Here is a 19,321-nt window from a genome sequence, read left to right as displayed (position 1 = left end):
AGGCAACAAAAGAATCACGTCATGCATCCAGGCATTCATTCATCAGTAAAACTGAAATAGTAAATGACAAACAATGAACAAATAGAATTAACTTTAGAGACTGAAAATAATCTCTAGATAGATCTTTCTCATTCCAAAATGTCACTGTATTTATTCAGTCACCTTTGTATAGATACGTTATTTTCAGTTTTGTCTTTACAAACATGAAGACACACACTTAAAGGAAGTATCTAAATTTGTTTACACATTTTATTTCAGAACTCTTGTATTTAGAAAGTCAAACTACTTTCCTACTTAAAATAGCCCCTTTGACATGCAAGATCCCAATGACACTGGCTTATTTCACTTAAGTTATAGCATCTTACAAAGCAGGGCATGGGAAGAGGTTGCAGGCCTCCTCTTCTGGAATGGGTTTGGTGCTGCTGTCACAGTAACCCTCGGGTACCTCCTCGTGAGTGATTCTGTTGACGCAGTGGAAAATTGGGTACTGTGATCCTGAAATGAAACAGTCAATTAGGTAAAGAATTGCAATAGCAGCAGCATACAACATGGATGCAGAAAGGAAATGCATAAATTGACAATGAAATATAGACAAAGGTTTTATCCAAAATTTCCAAATGTAAGAGCTGAGAGGACAGTTTCTGCACTACCCAAATTCCAGCAGATCTATTTGCTCAGTCATCTTAAATGGAAATCTAGGACAAGAGACGGTGGCAGTTCTCATGGGAAGCATTTTCACTTTGTAAAAAAAAGATAATCAAGTCTTTTTCTAAGCCAAAGTTTTACAAACATGCTTTGAAATCTCTCAGGTTTTCATCAAAACTGTTAATTTAGTCTCCCTTTTCTTTAGGTAGCACAAAAATAACTTATTTTTTCTTCTTGCAACTTGGAATTTCCTAAGGTCATTTAACTTCAGTGGATCTTACCAAAAATATTAAAAACTATCATCTATATTTCTGCATGAAGAAATAAAGTAGAAGAAAATGGAAAACACAGAGGAAAGAAAAAAAGCAGAAAGAGTCCTGTACTGAATGACGCAAAATGAAACAAAGCCTCAAAGAGTACAGATTTTTTTCCTGATTTTTCCACTCCTTTCTTTGTCAGCCTATATAACCTAGTTTGGCTTGAAATGCCTTAGGGCCATCAGAGAGGCAGGGGCATCTCACAGCAAGATCACAAGAAATGTTCATACAGTCTCAATAGTCTCAGGATCCAGCTCTCAAGAGCCAGTTTCTTTTGAATTTAACTTAATCAGAACATGCACACATTATCCATATAATGGGAAAAGAGACACTTATTTCTGGCAGCTCTGTTGCTAAATTTAATGGAATAAATAGGAGGCTGAAATTAATTTTTTTTTACTTTAATTTTTTTTTAGTCCTAGTGTTTTTCTATCTTCATTTTGACTCACATTTCATTAATGCCACTGCCAAGAGTAACCAGATCTCTGCAGAAAGAACAAGAACCATGTGCCAATGTTGATAAAGGCCATGGCATACACAACAAAGATTTTTATGATGGAAAGGAAGAATACATTTACCCTGATGTGTTCCTACAACTGCACCATAAATTACCTGATTTAGATACTGAAATTCACCTTGAATATGGGAATTCAGTCACTCAGTAGTTGATACAGACTGATTTCTGCTAGCCAATAATGAGACACAATTATGGATTCTGCCTAGATGACCTGTAGTAAAAGCACAGTGTGCTTAAATGCCAACTAAAATATTTTTCTCCACAAAAGGGCTGACTTAAGGAAGTCTGAATTTTACTGGTAGTATTTTAGCTGTAGTACTTCTTTAGTAATTTCTCCAAGGAGTTTTGTTTTTTTTTTTTTTAACTGAGAAGAAATTTTGATTGTTATCAATATTGCTGGATTTTTTCAGCTGTCTGTAGCTATAACATGCACACCGATCTGGCCTTGGAACAAATTTACAAAGTGTCTTCTCAAACTAATTAGGAAGCAAATGTTCTACATGTAATGAACTGGTGACAGTCAGCTGAGCTCCCACACTGGTACATGTTTATTTTAAACCTCTGCAGTTTTATGGTGTGGTGTTGGGTGGCTATGCATAGTACAAAAGATTTCACTTTTACCATCAAAAAAACTTATTCTTCCAAGCAATTGCTTGTGTTCTGCATTATAGAATCTGTGGTCACTGTGAATGTCTGGCAGCAAAGCTGAATCTCTGCAGTACATACAAGCAGTTTATGCACCACTTCCCAAAAGTTCACCAGGCTCTTTCCATCCCTTTTCCTTCCCACTTCTTCCCTGTTAAAACCTCAGACTTCTGTAGTCACATCAGTGCTGCTCCAGCAACACCCAATGAGACAAAGATCTGTCTGATGAAATGCCAGTGAAACCTTCCCATGAAGGTCAGAAAACTGTTGACAAAGACACAGAAAGCACGGTGGGTGTATCTGAAAATGCTGGAGAGGCAAAAGGAATGGTAAAGAATGCCAAAGGATGTTGAGGAAAGTAGCTGTGTATCAAGGGCATGGGAGAGAGCAGCCTGCCATAAATGCTGAAATATTTCCTTTCAGAGACAAATGCCATATCTTTCTTTATAGTTTTCACACTTTCTATTTCTAATTTTGCTGGTTTTACTGATTTAAATATAAGCACAGGTAATAGCAGTGATGTGACCTTTGGTTGCAAGAGAACAGAAAACAGCAGGTCTTAGCAATGTTTGTGCATACATAAAGCCCTTACCTTTCCCACATGTAGTAGTGCACTCAGTTTTCCCAACCTGTTTCCAGTTGTATTCTCGGTTTTGTCTTGGTGGTTGCATAGCAGGCACCTGGTTTTCTGGCTGATGAGAAGGAAATCTTCCTGGCTGAATAACTGGGAAAGTTCCAGCTGACTGTCCAGTCAGAATGTCTGTCTCTCTATGCAAATCCTCCGACTCATGACTTGTACCTTCTGGCATTCCTAACTGACCATTCAGTGGCTCCCCTGATGATGGACAATAATAGAAAAGTAAAACAATGAGCCTATTAGTCTATGTTATTATTCTCTAATAATTAGAACTGGAGAATCACTAAACTTGGAAGCAGCTTTAATCTGCTATGTAGAGACTGCCTAATAGTGACCTGCAAAGACTGTGTTGTTTTAAACTAAGACAACCAAGTCTTAGCCAGCAAGTACATTAAAAACTAAAAACTGAAGAATCTCCAAAGACAACGTAGAGTTAATGCCCCCAGTGTCAAAATTTCCCAAAGCATTTTTGTTTTGTTCCATGCTCTGCATTCTGTGCCTCCCCATGTCACAGCACAGCTGCTCCTCATTATGAACATACCAAACACTCAGAAATCTGTCAAAGCAAGTCACGAACATTAAAGTGAGGAGCAAATTCACTTGCAAAGTTTCTCCTGTCCTTCAGAACTTCCTAGGTGCACACACAGCACATACCCACAGCTCAGGCAGGGGCTGTCCAGATTCTTGCCTGGGAAGAAAACAGTGTTCTGTTTGATCCTCTCCAGTTGCAAGAGGAAAGGGGAACTGTGGAGGGTTGTTTTAAATTATTTCAGAAAGAAAAACACTCTGAAAATAAAGATCATGTTGTATTTAATTTCTGAGACATGGTTACAACACTCCTACTCAAAGTAGTAATCTTCCCAGCTAAAGCATAATAAATCCTGCCAGTTTTACTTCACTGAAATTTTACCAAATCTATGGTGAGTTCAAATTTAACATGTAGGGTGAAATTCTGGGCCTCTCCCACAGCATTGACACTAATTCATTGGTATGAATTTCTCCATTAGCTTATTAAGGGACAAAAAGTGTTTGATAAAAGGAAATGGTGACATTTTACCTGGCCTCCTGTGAGCAAGCAACTGAGGACTAATGACATTGTCTCCTGGAATGATATATTCATAATGTATACCAGGGTTAGGCTGCTGATGAATCATCTAAAAAGAAAACCAGCATACATTGAGTTCTTCCACTTGTTATGTCACTAACACTTAAATATCAACTTGAACTGATCAGCTACATAACATTATTTATCACTGGTTGGGATAGAAGCAATGGTTAATGACTGTCTCCAAAAAATGCAAAAAGAAGAAAACACAAGTTACTGTTTGCAAAGAAGGAAATGCAAGTTCCTGTGTTTGCAAATTGAGCTAGTTTTTGATGGCAGAGAAAATGTTTATCTAAATCTTCTCTGAAAAACCTAAGCCTGCCATGCTTGGGCCAGGGTGTGCTGTGGGCTGTGCCAGCCATGGCCTCTCCCCTCAGCAAGGGGAGCAGCAGAGGCACACACCAGGCCTCAGCAGCAGAAGAGACGGTCCTAAGATCATCAAAACACTCTCAGATAGCAGGGATTTGACAGATGCCTGAGGAAACAAAAGCAAAGAAGAAACAAAGCAGAAAAAGCAAACCACCACAACCCCTAGCCCTACACATGCAGCCTACTGCACTTTTACAGGTTTCCCAGAGGCTCAAGGAGACCCCTGCAGACAGCACACACTGCTCTGTATCCATGGCAAAGCTGCTGCTCCTTCCAGCACCTGCAGCTCCCTCAGCAGCCATGGAGCCCCAGCAACCCACCAGTTCAAACTGGGGCTGTCCTGCTGCCTCCCCAGGAGCAGTGCCCAGCAAGGATCAGGGAGCAGGTCTCAAGGCCCATGGACTTGCTGCAGCAGCAGCTGAAGATGACCTGCAGCCCTCCTGCACCCTTCCAAATTTATCTTCAACTGAACCAAGATGTCTTACAGCAAACCACAATTCCATCAATATGTTCTTTACGAAACACAGGCAGGAACCAGAAAGTTTTCTCCTTTAAATGTGAAAATGAAGCCCAGGATTTTCAGAATGCTGCTGCACAAGCCCAGGTGAGCTGACAGGAGCATGACTCTGACAGCCATTGTTACACTGGGTGTGCTGTTTAAACAGTTGGGCATAATAGAACCTGAGAAAGACACGACTTTAGCACAGCTTTTACAAACTGTTAGCAGCACACTCCATTCCCAACTGAATTCTACTGCACTGCTGCTCTGAGCCTGAGCACACCCACACTACAAATGCAGGGGTGTCATGAGCTGATACTTCCACTATTTTAGCTCTGACTACTTCAGTATTGCTTCTACTGACACAGGTTCTAGCCTGAACTCTCTGTGGAGATTAGTCTGATAAAAGCCTCAGACTATACTCAAAGTACCCTTTAAAACCAAACCAAATCAAATCAGAACACAAAAAAACAAAAACCCAAACCAACAAACCCACAAGCAAACATCAGAGCTACCTCTGGCTCTTTGGTTCTCACCAATGAATCTCATGGATTCTTGGACCTAGAAGTAAAATGTCCTGCTATCCTAATGGCCCAGTGACCCAGCAGAGGACAACTAATGCTTCAAGGCTTCACTAAATTTGTATCTATTAATACCAACTAGAGATTCAGACTTCTGTTTTAACTTATGTCAAAATCACTCTTTCCTTGCCAAATATAATAGCTGTTCCTCTAAACGCTGTCCCCCAGAGAGTATTCACTTTTCTGAACCAGCTAATAATGCACTGCTTGCAGTATTTTTTTTAAGGTTGGGTCCTTCCAATGTCACTTTCTTATCCAAAAAATACACCCACTTTGTGGTCCTGAGAGAACCAAGAACTGTGAACTAACTTCAGCAGTAGAGTACACTTCCCCTTCCAGAGCCAGGACCCTGTTCTGTAGATGGTTCCAGGAACAACTTCCCAGTGGTTCCCATGTGATGGTTTTTCCATCATACTTCTCAAAACAACTGAAAGTCATATTTTAGACAGAGCTTAACTGATGAGGTCCCTAATTAGCATATTGTTCCAGCTTTCCTGCAAGAAAATACCTGAAATGATAGAACACTTCTGCTTTGACTTAGTGGACCCAAATCTTTGTAGCAATGTATACTTCACACTTTGGACAGAACTTGCATCTCTTCTTCTTGTTACTTATAACCTCCTGTACATCAGAAAGCTTTTCACTTTATATTTCAGAGTGGAAGAAAGACAGCATGATCTCAGAAAAATAGAACAGAAGCCATTTCGAGTTCTCATCTGCAAATCTCTTCATTTTTCTACACAGAGCATAAAGATCATGAGTATGGGTGAATGGAGAATTACATAACTCAGGCACTGTAAAATGAAGTCTGAAAAAAGACATCTGTATCTGCTTGGTTACACATCTCAAACCTGGGAGAGAAGCTGTGTCATACTGAGCATTGATTTTCTGGCATCTAGCACTATTCACCTTTATCTTCCCACAGTATATTAAAAAAGAGACTAAACTATCATTTTATACTGAATTGTAGCATTCCTCCTACCAAACCAAAACATCTCAGGTGAGAGTCCTGTCAAATCAGAAGTGGCAACCCACAGCAGCAGCCACAGAGCAAAGCTGGCAAAGCTACACCCATCATGGCAGCTTTCTTACACTCCCTAAGCCTAAACCAAAACATTACAATATCAAACATCAAAACAAACATCAAACAACATCAAAACTTAAGGCTTTTTTATGATATTACTTTGGAAATGTTTAATCCATTTCCTAACCCACTTCTCTCTGGGTCATTACATACTAGGCATTAATTGGCTGAACATAAAAACTCAAAGCCAAGCCTCAACTCACAAACCCTGTAGCCTCACAAAAACACAAACATCTGAAAAACACAGAGTCTGCATTGCACAGTTTAGGAGAAAAATTGTTTATTTTTCCAGGTTTTTCCCAGTCATTCATTGCAATCAATTGGAAAAGAAGTTCTGATCTTGGACTTGACGATCTCAGAGGTCTTTTTCAACCTTAATGATTCTAGTGTTAGCATAATTATTACATTGCTTTATTAGACACCATACAGCAGATGGGAAATAACTTTGCCAACATCTAACTTTTCCCAGCCTAGTAATCAGGGTAGTCACTATTAAGTTTTCTATGGAATTACCCAGCACATTCACTTTTCTACCTCGCACTGCACTCAAGGACAAAAAAGCCTGTATGAAAGAATAATTCATTCCCTTAATTTATTTTTTTCAAGAAATGAATTTTACTGTGTGGGAGTGTATAATCTCAGAACACACCATTTATCTTGGAAGAAGTTGTAATCAATTCCAGTTATGTTTTTTATTTCAATATGATGAACTAAAAACCCATCCCATCTAAAGTAAAAAGCTTTCTCAATATTTCTCCCTCTTAGAAACAATCTGTCTTCTGTCTTCCTTTCTCAAATAGCCATTATCTATGGTCTCCCATCACAGCTTCATATTAAAACTGCCCTGCTTCAAATCCTACGTTCTATAGGTTTATGGACTTGTTTCTTTTAAAGGAAACTGAGATGGTGAGAGGCCTTGTCTGGCTTAAGTATTTGCTTCTTCACTGTAAAATTAAACTATACCAAATTTGTTTCAATAGGAAAGTATCCAGAAAAAATTCAGTTCACAAAAGAAAAGCCTTGAACATTTGTATGCCTTATTTCTATTTTACTAAGTAAGTTCAATTGGTTTTACTGGATCGGTTAAGTCTGAGAGAAAAAGGCTTGATGAAGATTTCCTATGATCTGGAGCAAAACAGATACCACAGGAAACAAGTGTAAAACATCAAAACAAACATTTCAAAACTGCAGCAACAAAGCATTGGTACTGAATACCATTTTACTGTTGCGGGTTAACCACAAACTGAACAATTTCTTTTCCATCAGGAAGAATAATTTAAATACTAACTCACATAGACATCAAGGACTTCATTGGTTGGCCCATCAGCCAGAAAGGACTCCCCTGCAGTGCTGGAGATCTCATTGGGGCGTCTGTAGGTGAACATTGTGCCCCCTCCTTCGTACCTGCCCGGCCGGTCGATGGCCCAGTTGCCGTTGATGATGGAGCGTCCCGAGCGGCTGCGCAGGGCTGCAGGGACACAAACACGAGCACTGGTCACAGGAGAGCCCCTTCCCACATGCAGGGACACAAACACGAGCACTGGTCACAGGAGAGCCCCTTCCCACATGCAGGGACACAAACACGAGCACTGGTCACAGGAGAGCCCCTTCCCACATGCAGGGACACAAACACAAGCACTGGTCACAGGAGAGCCCCTTCCCACACTGCTGCCCAGTCAGCTCCTCACAGCTGCACAGAACACTCTCAGGTATTCCTGATGCCAGGCAACAAAGCTGATGAAAACAGTTATATTAGTAAAAAACTCAACAAATCAAGCACAAAGCAATCTTAGAAAACTGTGTCTCAACACTTCATATGTTTATGTTGTAGGAAAAGAAAGAAAAATCAAAGACAGCTTGGAAACCTTTTCCAACAGTTTCTCCTAGGTGGCCACATGACTCTCAGCCAGCCAGCAGCACACACAGCACACATGGATGCCAAGGAAGTGGTTTTCCTGCACTTTCTTCCCATTGCATGGACTAGTTTGTGATTTAGGCAGAACAAATCACAGAGTCAGATACAGAAAACCAGTGCATTGCACAATGTAGAAGGACCAAACAGTGTAGGAGCACATGAGTACCCCGAGTTGCCAAATGTTCCTGGTATCCCGTTATGATGCCCTTTGGCTGGTCCCTCCACTTCCTTTTCAGAACAAGTTTGTCAGAACATCTGCAGAGTCCTGACCTGCAGCACTGCTTGGAGTGCTGAGCATTCTGAAAATGCTCTGTAGAATCCCTTGCATAAAGAAAGTTACTTGCAAATCAGATACTAGCCAGGGATTGATAAAATATGGATTCAATGTCCCGCGGGGCAGTGCCTTCCCTTTGTTATTATGGGCAAGTCACTAGTTTGGTGACAGAGGAGCCTCTGTTCCTCCTCATTCCTATTTTCTTTATCTGTCTATGTTACTATAGTTTTAGTCCTTAAGGTCAGAAACTCCTGCCACATATATGCTTAATTTCTGCAATATTACAGTTGCATTATTTTATATATATATATATAGGCTGAAACCCTATCAGACATTGCTTAAGTACACAGGAATGACACAACCCTTTCTCTTAAGGCTCTACTCATAGATTTTCAATTTTATTACAAAAGAATTTTCTTTTAAATAAAAACTTTAAAAGAGACAACAAAATCTAGTAATACCCTTGGCTGTATTTTGCTTGGTAATTTACTTTTTAAAATCCAAATTCAAGGTACAAGCTTTGAACTTAAAAAAAATTTAGGGTCAAGGAGCCAGTTATTCCAATTTGCTTCTTCTTCACCCTGTCTCAACAACAGTGATACTCAGTTAAAATGCTCTCAACATTATACACAATTATTTATGCTACTAGGAAAAACTTACATGCATGGCCTAAATGATGGGGAATTAAATTTATACTACTAATTCCAAAGTAATACACATTAGAGACAAAAGTCTTATTTTTTTGTACATATTCCAGACATCTGAATTAACTTAATTAATCAACAGAAGCAGTCTTTGTGCTTTGCTGCAGGACTCAGAACAGAATGTCCCATGAGAAGGGACAGTGACACTCGCTTGTCTTGCTAGGTTGTAAAATTCAAAATCATTCGGAGGGGTTGCTGCTGACTACCCAACTATTTATAATTTGCTTAATATTGATGAAATATTTTTGTAAAAGCAAAAATGTCAATGAATTTATTTGGCTTTGGATCAGACCCTGTAAATGTAATCACACATTTTGAACTTTTATTTTATTTAATGCTACATGCTTATTTTCCCAAGAGCTGCCATACATCCACTTGCTTCCTAGGTCTCATTTACTGACATGCCAACAAAACAATCTCTACACTGTGGACATTTCTTGAAAAATATTTTATACAATAACAGCCATAGAAATGGCTTCATCATTCCTCATATTGTGCTGAGAGGAAAAATTATAGCTCAAAAATATTGCACACAGGCTAAATAGGAAGTCCAGTCACATTATTTGCTATTTATATGCTACTTACACTTTTTTACTTTTTAATTCAAACAACTATGGATTAAAAACTTCTGCAAAATGTATTGGAGACTGATTTTACATTGGTTTATTAATGTGGAACACTTCCTTAACTTTATGATCTGAGTATTTTTTCTTAGACTGATGCTAAACAAATAAGATAAATGAATCATCAAGAGCTCAAGGAAAAAAAAAAGAGAGCTGGCTAAGATTGTTATTAATAATGAAGCTGTAGAAAGATGGCTGTCTGAAAAACTGAGTGCACACTAAACTTTCATTTCAAATCCATCATATGACACATTTGAAAGAGGCCTCTCCATAAAAAGGGAAAATGTGCCTCTTTTATGTTTTGATCACTCTGCATCCACCACCTCAAGTCTGCCCCCTGAAGAATTTTTATGGTGCTAATATTTTTAGCCAAAGCATGAAAGATTATGAGAAGCTTTACCATTAAGTCCTCATGAGGAATTCCTCATACATGCTGTAGCCCATTTAATCTATCTTTCATCTTGGAAACAGCTTTTAACTAAAACTGTGCTGTTTACAGTGGCCTTCAATAATATTTTGCATTATGTGATATGGAGTATTTCAGGACCCAGAGTGATATGGAGTATTACTGGATACAATTCTGATTAACTTCTCCATATTAGCAGTTTGTTATGTATTTTAAGTGTCTTGCTGAATGACTTCTATTTTTCTAGCCATATCTGAAGAGAAATATTTTAGGTGTGGGTATAGTACCTCACTATTTGCAGTACATTTTCACCCAAAATAGGCACAGTACCAATAATGAAATGGAACTTCTTAAATCTGGCAACGCACTAACATGCAGAGCAATACAGTATATTTTTCTGTCCTAAGGCTTTTCTGTCTGGGAGAACAGTGTCCTAAGTCCTACTTAATTGCTTTACAAGTCCTATTAAGGCTGCAGACAGACAGAACTGAAGTTCTTTCCCATACACATGACGTGTCTCCCACGTGGTCCTGACCCAAAGAGAGTGAAGCAGGGAGCAGTTCCCCTCTCTGGGAACAGCCTTGCAGCTGTGGCCAGTGGGAATCCAGGGCAGGGCCTGGCTGCTGGACTCAACTGCAAATGTCCCACTGGGGATTTAATCCAGGGAACCTGCACAAGCTGCAGATGCACTCAAGTTGCAAGTCAAAGACTGAAAAGACAGCATAAAATATTCTTTCATAAAGGTCCTCAACAAAGGCACCTCCAACAGGGGAGTGGGTGACATGGATGGGGCTCTTTCTCTCTGCAATTGCTTTGCAGTTGCCAATCAAAAACCAAAGCATCTTATAGGCAAAGTGTAGCAACTATCTTATTTTTACACCACAAGCAAAATTTTTACTTGACATATCACATTTGAAGCATTTTCCTTCTATTTTATTTTAAAAGCTTTTCAAGATTTAATCCTGTTGCTGTTAAGTCAAGAATGCCTTGGTCATACTAGCTTTCTATAGAAACACCACTTTCCCAACACCTTTAAAGAAAGTGCCCAGACACAGCTGCAGTAAATATCAGACTACTTCTGTGTCACCACTTTGAAGAAAGAAGTGAAAGAAACATGCAACTACTCCTGTTTATCTTTCCTGCACAAAAATACATGATATGGAGCTTTCAGAGACAAATCTAAAATATTCACATACTGCATTATAAAAATCAGTGCGGGGCGATGCTCTTGTACAACTAAACCCCACAGACAGCCTTTGGGGACATCTCCTGGGATTTAGGTAAGTCAGTTGGCTTCATGGTACAAACCATGAGGAATGCAACAGGAAGAGAAACTTGGAAGGGAAGGGCTTGTTGGAAAAGTGCAGCAAATGGAAAAGTCCAGAAAGTGGAAAAGTGCAGCAAAGGCACTGAGCTGGCCTTTAACTCTGAGCAGCCATACCCCAGCCTGCTAACCAGAGCAACTCCTACAACCAGTGGCTACTTCTGATTGCATTCCATCTTGCAAGACCGACAGGCATGAAGGCGGGCTGAGTTATGTGATACTGAATAATGTTTTAGAATTTTTTTGAGTTTTTTTTAATGTCTGAAATTGTCTTCAAGTCCTTTTGGAGAAGAGAATTTTGGTTGTCTGGCTTTCTATACAATTACACCATAATACAGACCCCTATTATTACATAGATTACTTATTTTTTGTTACATATATTAATAAATTACTTATTTTTTTACCTAGAAGAAACTTTAAAATCTGCTTTTTAGAAATCAAAAAAACATGTTTGCTTACAGCTTTGAGTAGCTTGGACGTATGCTTATTTTGTAATGGTACTGCTGAATTTATCCATGAACTGAGTAGTTGTCATAACATTGCAAATAGATATGACACATAGTATTTACTGCTGGCATTAGCATTCAAGCAATTGCTTAAATATTTTTAAAGTAGGCATTAGATAAAAGTACCAGATTCCCAACACTACTAAAAGGAAATGATAATTCAATTATACTGTTATTTCCAACGAAAGGTTTGCACAGTTTTCTTTCTTATCTAAAATATTAACAGCAGAACTTCAGGTCAACAGCATAATCCTGCTCAATAAGTTATTCAGATATTCTCCTTAGGGAGTTATCACACAGAGAAGTCCTGCTTCAAAGGGGAATAAATTTCAAACAGTGAATTCCATTAAACCAATTTTGCCAAGTTTGTCCTGAGGTCCCACTTTGGCAGGTAAAACCATGACAGTGTCAAAAACTATGACAGTGTCAAAAAAAGCAAGTACAAGAGATTCCTATTCTGCTGCCTTAGGTCTAATTTAGTGTTGTTTTAGTTTTGAGAATGCAGACATCTTTTGGTGCATTTCCTAATGATCATGAGAACAGCAAATCCCACTATCACTTTTTAAATATTCGAGGGGTTTTTTTACCTACAAAAAGAAAATACTGTTTATCTGCTTAAACACAATTATTTTGCAGTTAATCACTGCAAACAGAAATGCTCCTTTTCCGCACTGCAGCAAACAGTAATTTTCCATTTCAGAGGATCCAAACTATTGCTGAACTACTGCTTCCCCAACTCCCTCAGAGAGAAGCCCCCATATCTCTCAGTTGTGCCTGTTCCTTTTTGTGTTTGACTCCAAAAGCCCTGGTGACGCATCAGCTCAAGGAAAATGCTGAGGCAGCAAAGCAGAAGAGACAATTAACTACTGATGCTAATAAATATTATAGGCTTTGAGAAAAAAGCCAGATTTGCCCTATAGCTGTACAGTCTGTTCAGGCCCAGACACTACAGCAGGTTTGAAGTCTCCATGGCTTCAGTAAAATCTCCAAAGGAAGTGCAGAGTCAATCTGCATGGTACCAAATCTTGAGCCTCTGTCAGAGGAGGATGCAGGATTTCCCCATGTTTTTTAGCACTTTTCCCTGATAGGTATTAGTAACAGCCCATGAAACAAAAACACATTAAGTAGTCTGGGCTTCCTCTTCTGTCTTTTTGGTGAGATGAGAAGCAAAATTTGAGAAATCCCCTCTCTGATTACAGCATTCTCACACTGTGACTGCTGAGACCTTGGCACACGAGGTACTGCAAAATACACACACAGATATATGACCTGACATGTGCAAAATGTGATAATTTGGCAATTATTGTGCCTCCATGTCACTGCTGCTCTCCACACATCATCCTCAATCCCAGTGGGAAGCAGTGTACAACACAGACCTTTGGAAAACCCATATAAACAGTAGTGTTACTCAGGCAGGGAATGTTCTGCATCCCATTACCCAGCTGCTACACTGAGACTGCAAACCTGTGGCTGTGTACAGCCTGGAGCTCTGGAAATGGGGAGCTCATGAAGCAGATTTGATGATGCAAGTAAAAACATTCATCAAAGCAGAATATCAGCATTTTGTTAATTCTTGCACTGCAAGGCATAAGCACTTCTTATGAATTGTATCTTGGGTTTAATTTTCAGTTTTATTCCTATTACTGTTTCCCTTCTTTAAAATTGCTCTAATAAATGACTTTTCCCATTTTCCAAGCAGGTGCTCTTGAGTGATTGATGACTTTTAATATTATTATTCCTAAGTACAAAACTAATAACACTTACATGATTTCAAGGCTTTTCATGGGGAGTAAGTCATGCCAAGGCAGTTATTCTGAATGTTCAGATATGGCTCTAAATAGCAGAGAATGAGGGAACACTACAGAGTATGCTTACCCAGATCATATCATTAGTTTCTAAAAGCATTTATTGGAGGCCATACTAATATTTAACAAGAAAGTAAATGAAGGAATAAGAGGAAACAACAGAGATGAAGTCAATCTTTAGGCTAGTGCTATGTTTGTGAGGTCTCTAGCACAAAAACAAACCTGCCTAGGCCTCTTTAACAAGACAGGCTTTATGAAAGTCAGGGAAGTGTGAAGGCATTAATGGTCTGTGCTGTTCATGACATATGCAAATATTGGCACTGCATCTCAATAACCACCACAATTAAATAGGCAACACCCCAGCTCTTCATCAAGGGTGCTTCAATTCCTACTTTGTATTGACTGCAATGAGCAAAGAACTCCTGTTAGAAATGCCATCACTCCTGAACAATTCCTGCATTTTATGAGTCATCTATTACAGCCCCCTATACTGGGGAGAAGTACAAGCCACGCTATCAGAAGGCCAGTACAACATTTGTTCAAGATAAGAATCATTCCAACAAAATCTGAAAATGAGCAGATTCTGTTATTCTGTGAATGACCTAACCTAAAAGGACTTACACAATTAATACGCACAACAACAGTACATGTTAAGAATGATGAACTTCCCATTTATTTTTACCTGGCCATTCTCTATAATTATATATCTCAAATATATTTTATTAAGTACTATAAAAATAATCTATAAAAACCTCTCTCTCTTATAACTTGAACAAAAATTTCCCTTCAGTTGAAGGGGTAGCAGTGGTTGACTAAATTCCCAACTCCACTAAAGTCTATGCAAATTTCCTGCTGTATAGTTGTATGTAATTTTACTGTTGCCATGAAAATACTGAAGATGAAGTACAGAAGGACAAAAATAGACTGAGAGGAATTAAATATGAAGAGAAGAACAACACTAAGCCCCAGAGAACTGGAGTGAGAATCATACATGTCTTGTATCTGTAAATATGTTGAATGTATAGCCCATTGCATATCTACTATTTTGTTTTAGGAAATGCAGCACTTCAAAGTGGAACTCCTATGGTTCAGAAGACTCTAGAAATTAATCAGTAGAGTCTAACTCAAAATTGTGGGCTTTTTAAATATAGAAATTCAAAATCCCTTTCCCACTCTTACTTATACATTCTTAATTTCTTTCTGTAAAGAAGGCAGGACATAACTGAGGTTACAGTTTCTTAGTGGAAGTGTCAGAACTTCAGCTCTTATAAGGCATAATTAGAATTTTTGTCTAAGCCCAGTGAAAAAACAGGGCTTGAGTTCTTAGCAATGTATTTCCTACCCTATGTCAGTAACATCAGGAAATAGTCTCCACTGGCAATAGCTGTAGATCAAGGATTTAGAAATAACAAACAACATTCAGGACTGGTAGTCTCCAACAGGGATACATTTCCAGTGTAGCATGTGATATTTTAGCCATGCAGCTCCAGCTGAACCTGCAGATGATAGGATTTGTCTTAGTTACATTATGTCAGTAAGAATCTGGTTCTTGTATTTCAGGAGTTGATTGGACTGGCTGCTAATGGCTCTGAACATGATAGCTGAGCCTTCTGGCACAGTTCAGCTGCATATTAGTGAACCCAGCACAGAAACTCAGCACACATTTGGCAAAAGTCCTTTGGGTAGATAAATGCAATTGAATTATCTTCTAATCTAGACACTACTTCAGTCAGAAGGGCCAAATAAGTGAAATGCACATGTGTAAATACCCCACTTTTTTCTCTAGCTGGCATAACAAAAAGTGTTTTGTATCTCCTTGCACTCCTGTCAACTGCCAATTCGAATAATTGTATGACAGCTAAGCTAAACCAGCAGATTGTGACATCTCTACAGAAAAGACCTCTCAATCTCACAAGAATTAAAAGCTGAAGTAGAAGCCGCTTCTTTTGTTTGCTAAATAGCTTGTGTTCCTTGCTATGAAAAACTGGAGCTAATGAATACTCCTAAGCTGTTTTGAATTTCAAGTGGAATTTCTCAAGAATTTTGGATGTTCTGTGTGGTGAAGTTAAACACTGTAACTCAAAACACACAGACTGGGCTGCAGAGCACTGCTGGGTCCCCTGGCTTAGGCTCAAGTTGCTCTGGCCCAGGGTCTGACACTGCTGCTCTCTGGAGGCCTCCTGGCTGGTTTCAGGCTGGGCTGACACAGACACTGAATCCCAGGCACATCAGGTCTCAGTGAATGCTGACCCTGGCATGGAGGAGAATCTGAAATGGTTTTCCTGTCCTGGCAGGAGCCCCCAGGGTGTTGGGGCCAGGCAGCCACGGGCCCAGCAGGGCAGGCAAAGCTCGGACCAGGGGAGATCAGGGCACAGAGACTTGAGAGCAGAGACCCAACTATGGGGGGAGAAGATGGGCTTTGATTAATTTAGTGACCTTTAGGGTAAGGATACAGGTGATTAATTCAGTGCCCATTACAGTAAGGATACAGCCACAGACTACAGCAGACAGACTGCCCTTCACTCATTCTCTCTTCCAATAGAAGTTGACAGCAGCATGTAAACTTCAGTCTTTCACTTAAAACAACAATCATTCATTACAGGACCTCTGGAGAATTTGGCTCCTAGTGAAGAAAAATGACACAGACACTTGTGAGAGGCTATCTCCATTTACCTGAGTACACTCTGCCAGAAGAGGAAATCTGGCACAATAAGCTGGGTGGTCAGAGGAAAGCTGGAAATACAGCACTGCTATCACTTTCTCAGGCATTATCTTCTGACTATAAAGGCTTGGAGCAGTATCACTCATTGTTTATGTCAATTCACACATTTAAATACAAAAAAGATGTTCTGGGATGGAACTGATTTGATATTTATTTGACAAAGCCATCAAACCATGTGAAACACAACTGATACCTGGAGGGAAGCCCAGAAATCTATAGACATGACAAAACAAGAAATCATCACATTTTATTGATGGCTTTTATAGCTCCAAAACCAACAAAGAATACGAATGAAATATTTTACAAAAAGTAGCACAGGATCATTCCAAATACAGAGAGCATTTCAGAGTGTCACATTTCATTCTACTGCTGTTCTTTGTCCCAAGCTATCTACTAAGCTAATGAAAAAAAATTTCTCTGATCAAACTACTCATAGAAACACAGGAAAAAATTATGGATTTGCAAGGTGTGAGTCTAAGCTCAGATCATCAGATAACTCTGGCTAATTAATGGCAGCATTTTGTCTGCAGTACAGATGAAACAATGCAGTCCAGATTTCAAATAGACAATAGAAGAAAATGAGTTAAGTATAACTATAACTTAGTACAAACGATGTAATTATTTTGCCATCAGGAACTGAATTTAAGTTTTTCCAAGCATATGTGGGAAAGAACATATTAAAAAGAAAGTTTCTCTCTTCTTTTAGCAACAAGTAACTTATTTTCTTCCCCCCTACAGTGTGCAAGCAGATCACCTGCAAACAGTTCTGCAGACAGCTGCCCCTAATTTTCAAGTTTGAACTTCTAGACCTCCTGCATCAGTCCCACAGGTCTCCTGATCAATACACTGTACAGGACTGTTATATACATTGGTCTCAAATTATAGAACCTGACTGAAATTAATTTATCATTCTGAACATTAAATATTCAACATTTCAGAAGAAAGTTTCTAGTATCTCCTTAGAAAAAAAATCCTTGTCTTTCTGTCTTTGATTAAGTCTTATTAAAATTTGATATGCTCTATCTTCTCCCTTTTATAGGATATTTCCAGTACCGCCTTTTCAGAACCATAAAAAAGTGATTAAATACAGCCCTAATTTTTGCTGAAACCAAAATTCATACACTCTATAATCTATTTTTTCTGCATTTGAGACAGCATTTTTCACACTGTTTACATTAATAGTGAATTTAATTTTTGGTGAAAGTACATCCAGCACACGTAGTTTCATACTCAGCTGGGAACATTTTTTCCATGTTTGAGATGAATAAGCAAGTCTTTTTATGAATGCTGTCTATGAGTGAAGAGCCTTTTAAATATCCACCCTCCCAAAGTAATTTAAACTAGTTTCCTGTTATAAACACAAACTAATCAATTACTGCAATGTAACATGTTACACATGTCTAGGAAATATTTGATGCTACTGAAAGTTAGCACAGACTCTTAACCAATGGTACAAAGTCTTCAACTCTACACAACCTATTTTAATACAACTCAAGCAAAATCAGTTTTATCAGGGAGAGGGTAAATAGAAAGAAATCCACCTTTTAAATCCAGTTTTTTGTGGACTAGACCATGATGACTGCCATAATTTCAAGTGGTTCCACTCCCAGGCCACTGCCAAGTCACAATTCAAGCCCTGATGTTTCTGTGCTCGTTGTATGGCAGGGACAGGACCCCAGAGAGCCCCTCCCAAAGCCTAACACATGAACAGGGCAGGCTGCCCCTCCTTGGGGGGCTCTGCTGTTTATGTGCACACCCTGGGATCCTGGGGGAAGGCCATGGCTTGGGGAAACTGCTTTGCTGCAGTTTCTGTAATATCTGCTGAACAACTGAGCGTGGCCTTTGCTCAATTACAGCTGTCACACTGCAGCCTCCACCTCCTGCTCCTAAGGAAACACTGAAATGGTCTCACTGCTCACCACAGAACCAAGAAAAGCCTTTGGAGAGAAAAAAGGCAAACAGAATCAACTGTATAAACTTCAGAAAGGCTTTGGGATCCTTTAGAGGTTAGACATGTAGAATGCAACTGGTTTGTGCACAGCACAGTAGGCTGGGAGTAACTGCCAAGGCTTGCAGAGCTTGGGTAGGTATTATATAACATAAATAACTGAACTGCAGATACAATCACTCCATAAAACTGCTGAGTCACCTACATTTAAAAAAATGTACAAGGTAAGTTTGAACAAATTAACTGAACCAGAAAGTCTGTATTAGAGACTATTATTACCAATCCAAGTAATCAGCAATCCCCAGATACTTCCTTGATGATTTTATATAGAGATAAATCCAGGTTAAAATATTTACTAGCATTTTAAAAGATGTATTGGTAGAGTGAGTCTTCATTTGAATGAGTTTTGGTATTTCCCTTTATAGTGTCTTTCACTTAGCATCTTCTTTCCTTTACTTCCTCCAACATTTTCTTTTCCATTTACCTTTTTCGTTTGTTTCTATATTAGCTGCCTAAAAAAAAAAATCTAACCTGAAGCCCAAACCCTGTCCACCTCATCCAGAGCCATAAGCAACTGACCCAACAATTCCATTCAAGCCAGCAAAATCATCACATGCATCTGTATTGAGATTCTCTTCTGCTCAAAGAACCTGCCAAAACACAACCCCAAACCAACCCAAATGCCCCAAAAAAAC

The 19,321-nt window shown here is 39.1% G+C and overlaps 1 protein-coding gene across 3 annotated transcripts in view; it reads right to left on the bottom strand.

Moving 5' to 3' along the window:
• Positions 1-19,321, bottom strand: part of THSD4 (thrombospondin type 1 domain containing 4) — a 232,051-nt gene that overhangs the window by 17,653 nt on the left and 195,077 nt on the right. For all 3 annotated transcript variants that reach the window (XM_063169561.1, XM_063169562.1, XM_063169563.1), the window contains 4 exons: positions 7,692-7,867; positions 3,819-3,915; positions 2,717-2,959; positions 366-495 (listed from right to left, as the gene is read on the bottom strand). In XM_063169561.1, coding sequence (XP_063025631.1) covers positions 366-495; positions 2,717-2,959; positions 3,819-3,915; positions 7,692-7,867 — 646 coding nt within the window. The remainder of the gene's footprint in view (positions 1-365; positions 496-2,716; positions 2,960-3,818; positions 3,916-7,691; positions 7,868-19,321) is intronic.

The sequence above is a fragment of the Melospiza melodia genome, chromosome 15, assembly GCF_035770615.1.
Source record: "Melospiza melodia melodia isolate bMelMel2 chromosome 15, bMelMel2.pri, whole genome shotgun sequence".
Taxonomy (NCBI): Eukaryota; Metazoa; Chordata; class Aves; order Passeriformes; family Passerellidae; genus Melospiza; species Melospiza melodia.
Note: the sequence above shows the minus strand (reverse complement) of the source record. Positions and strands in the feature narration are given on the sequence as shown.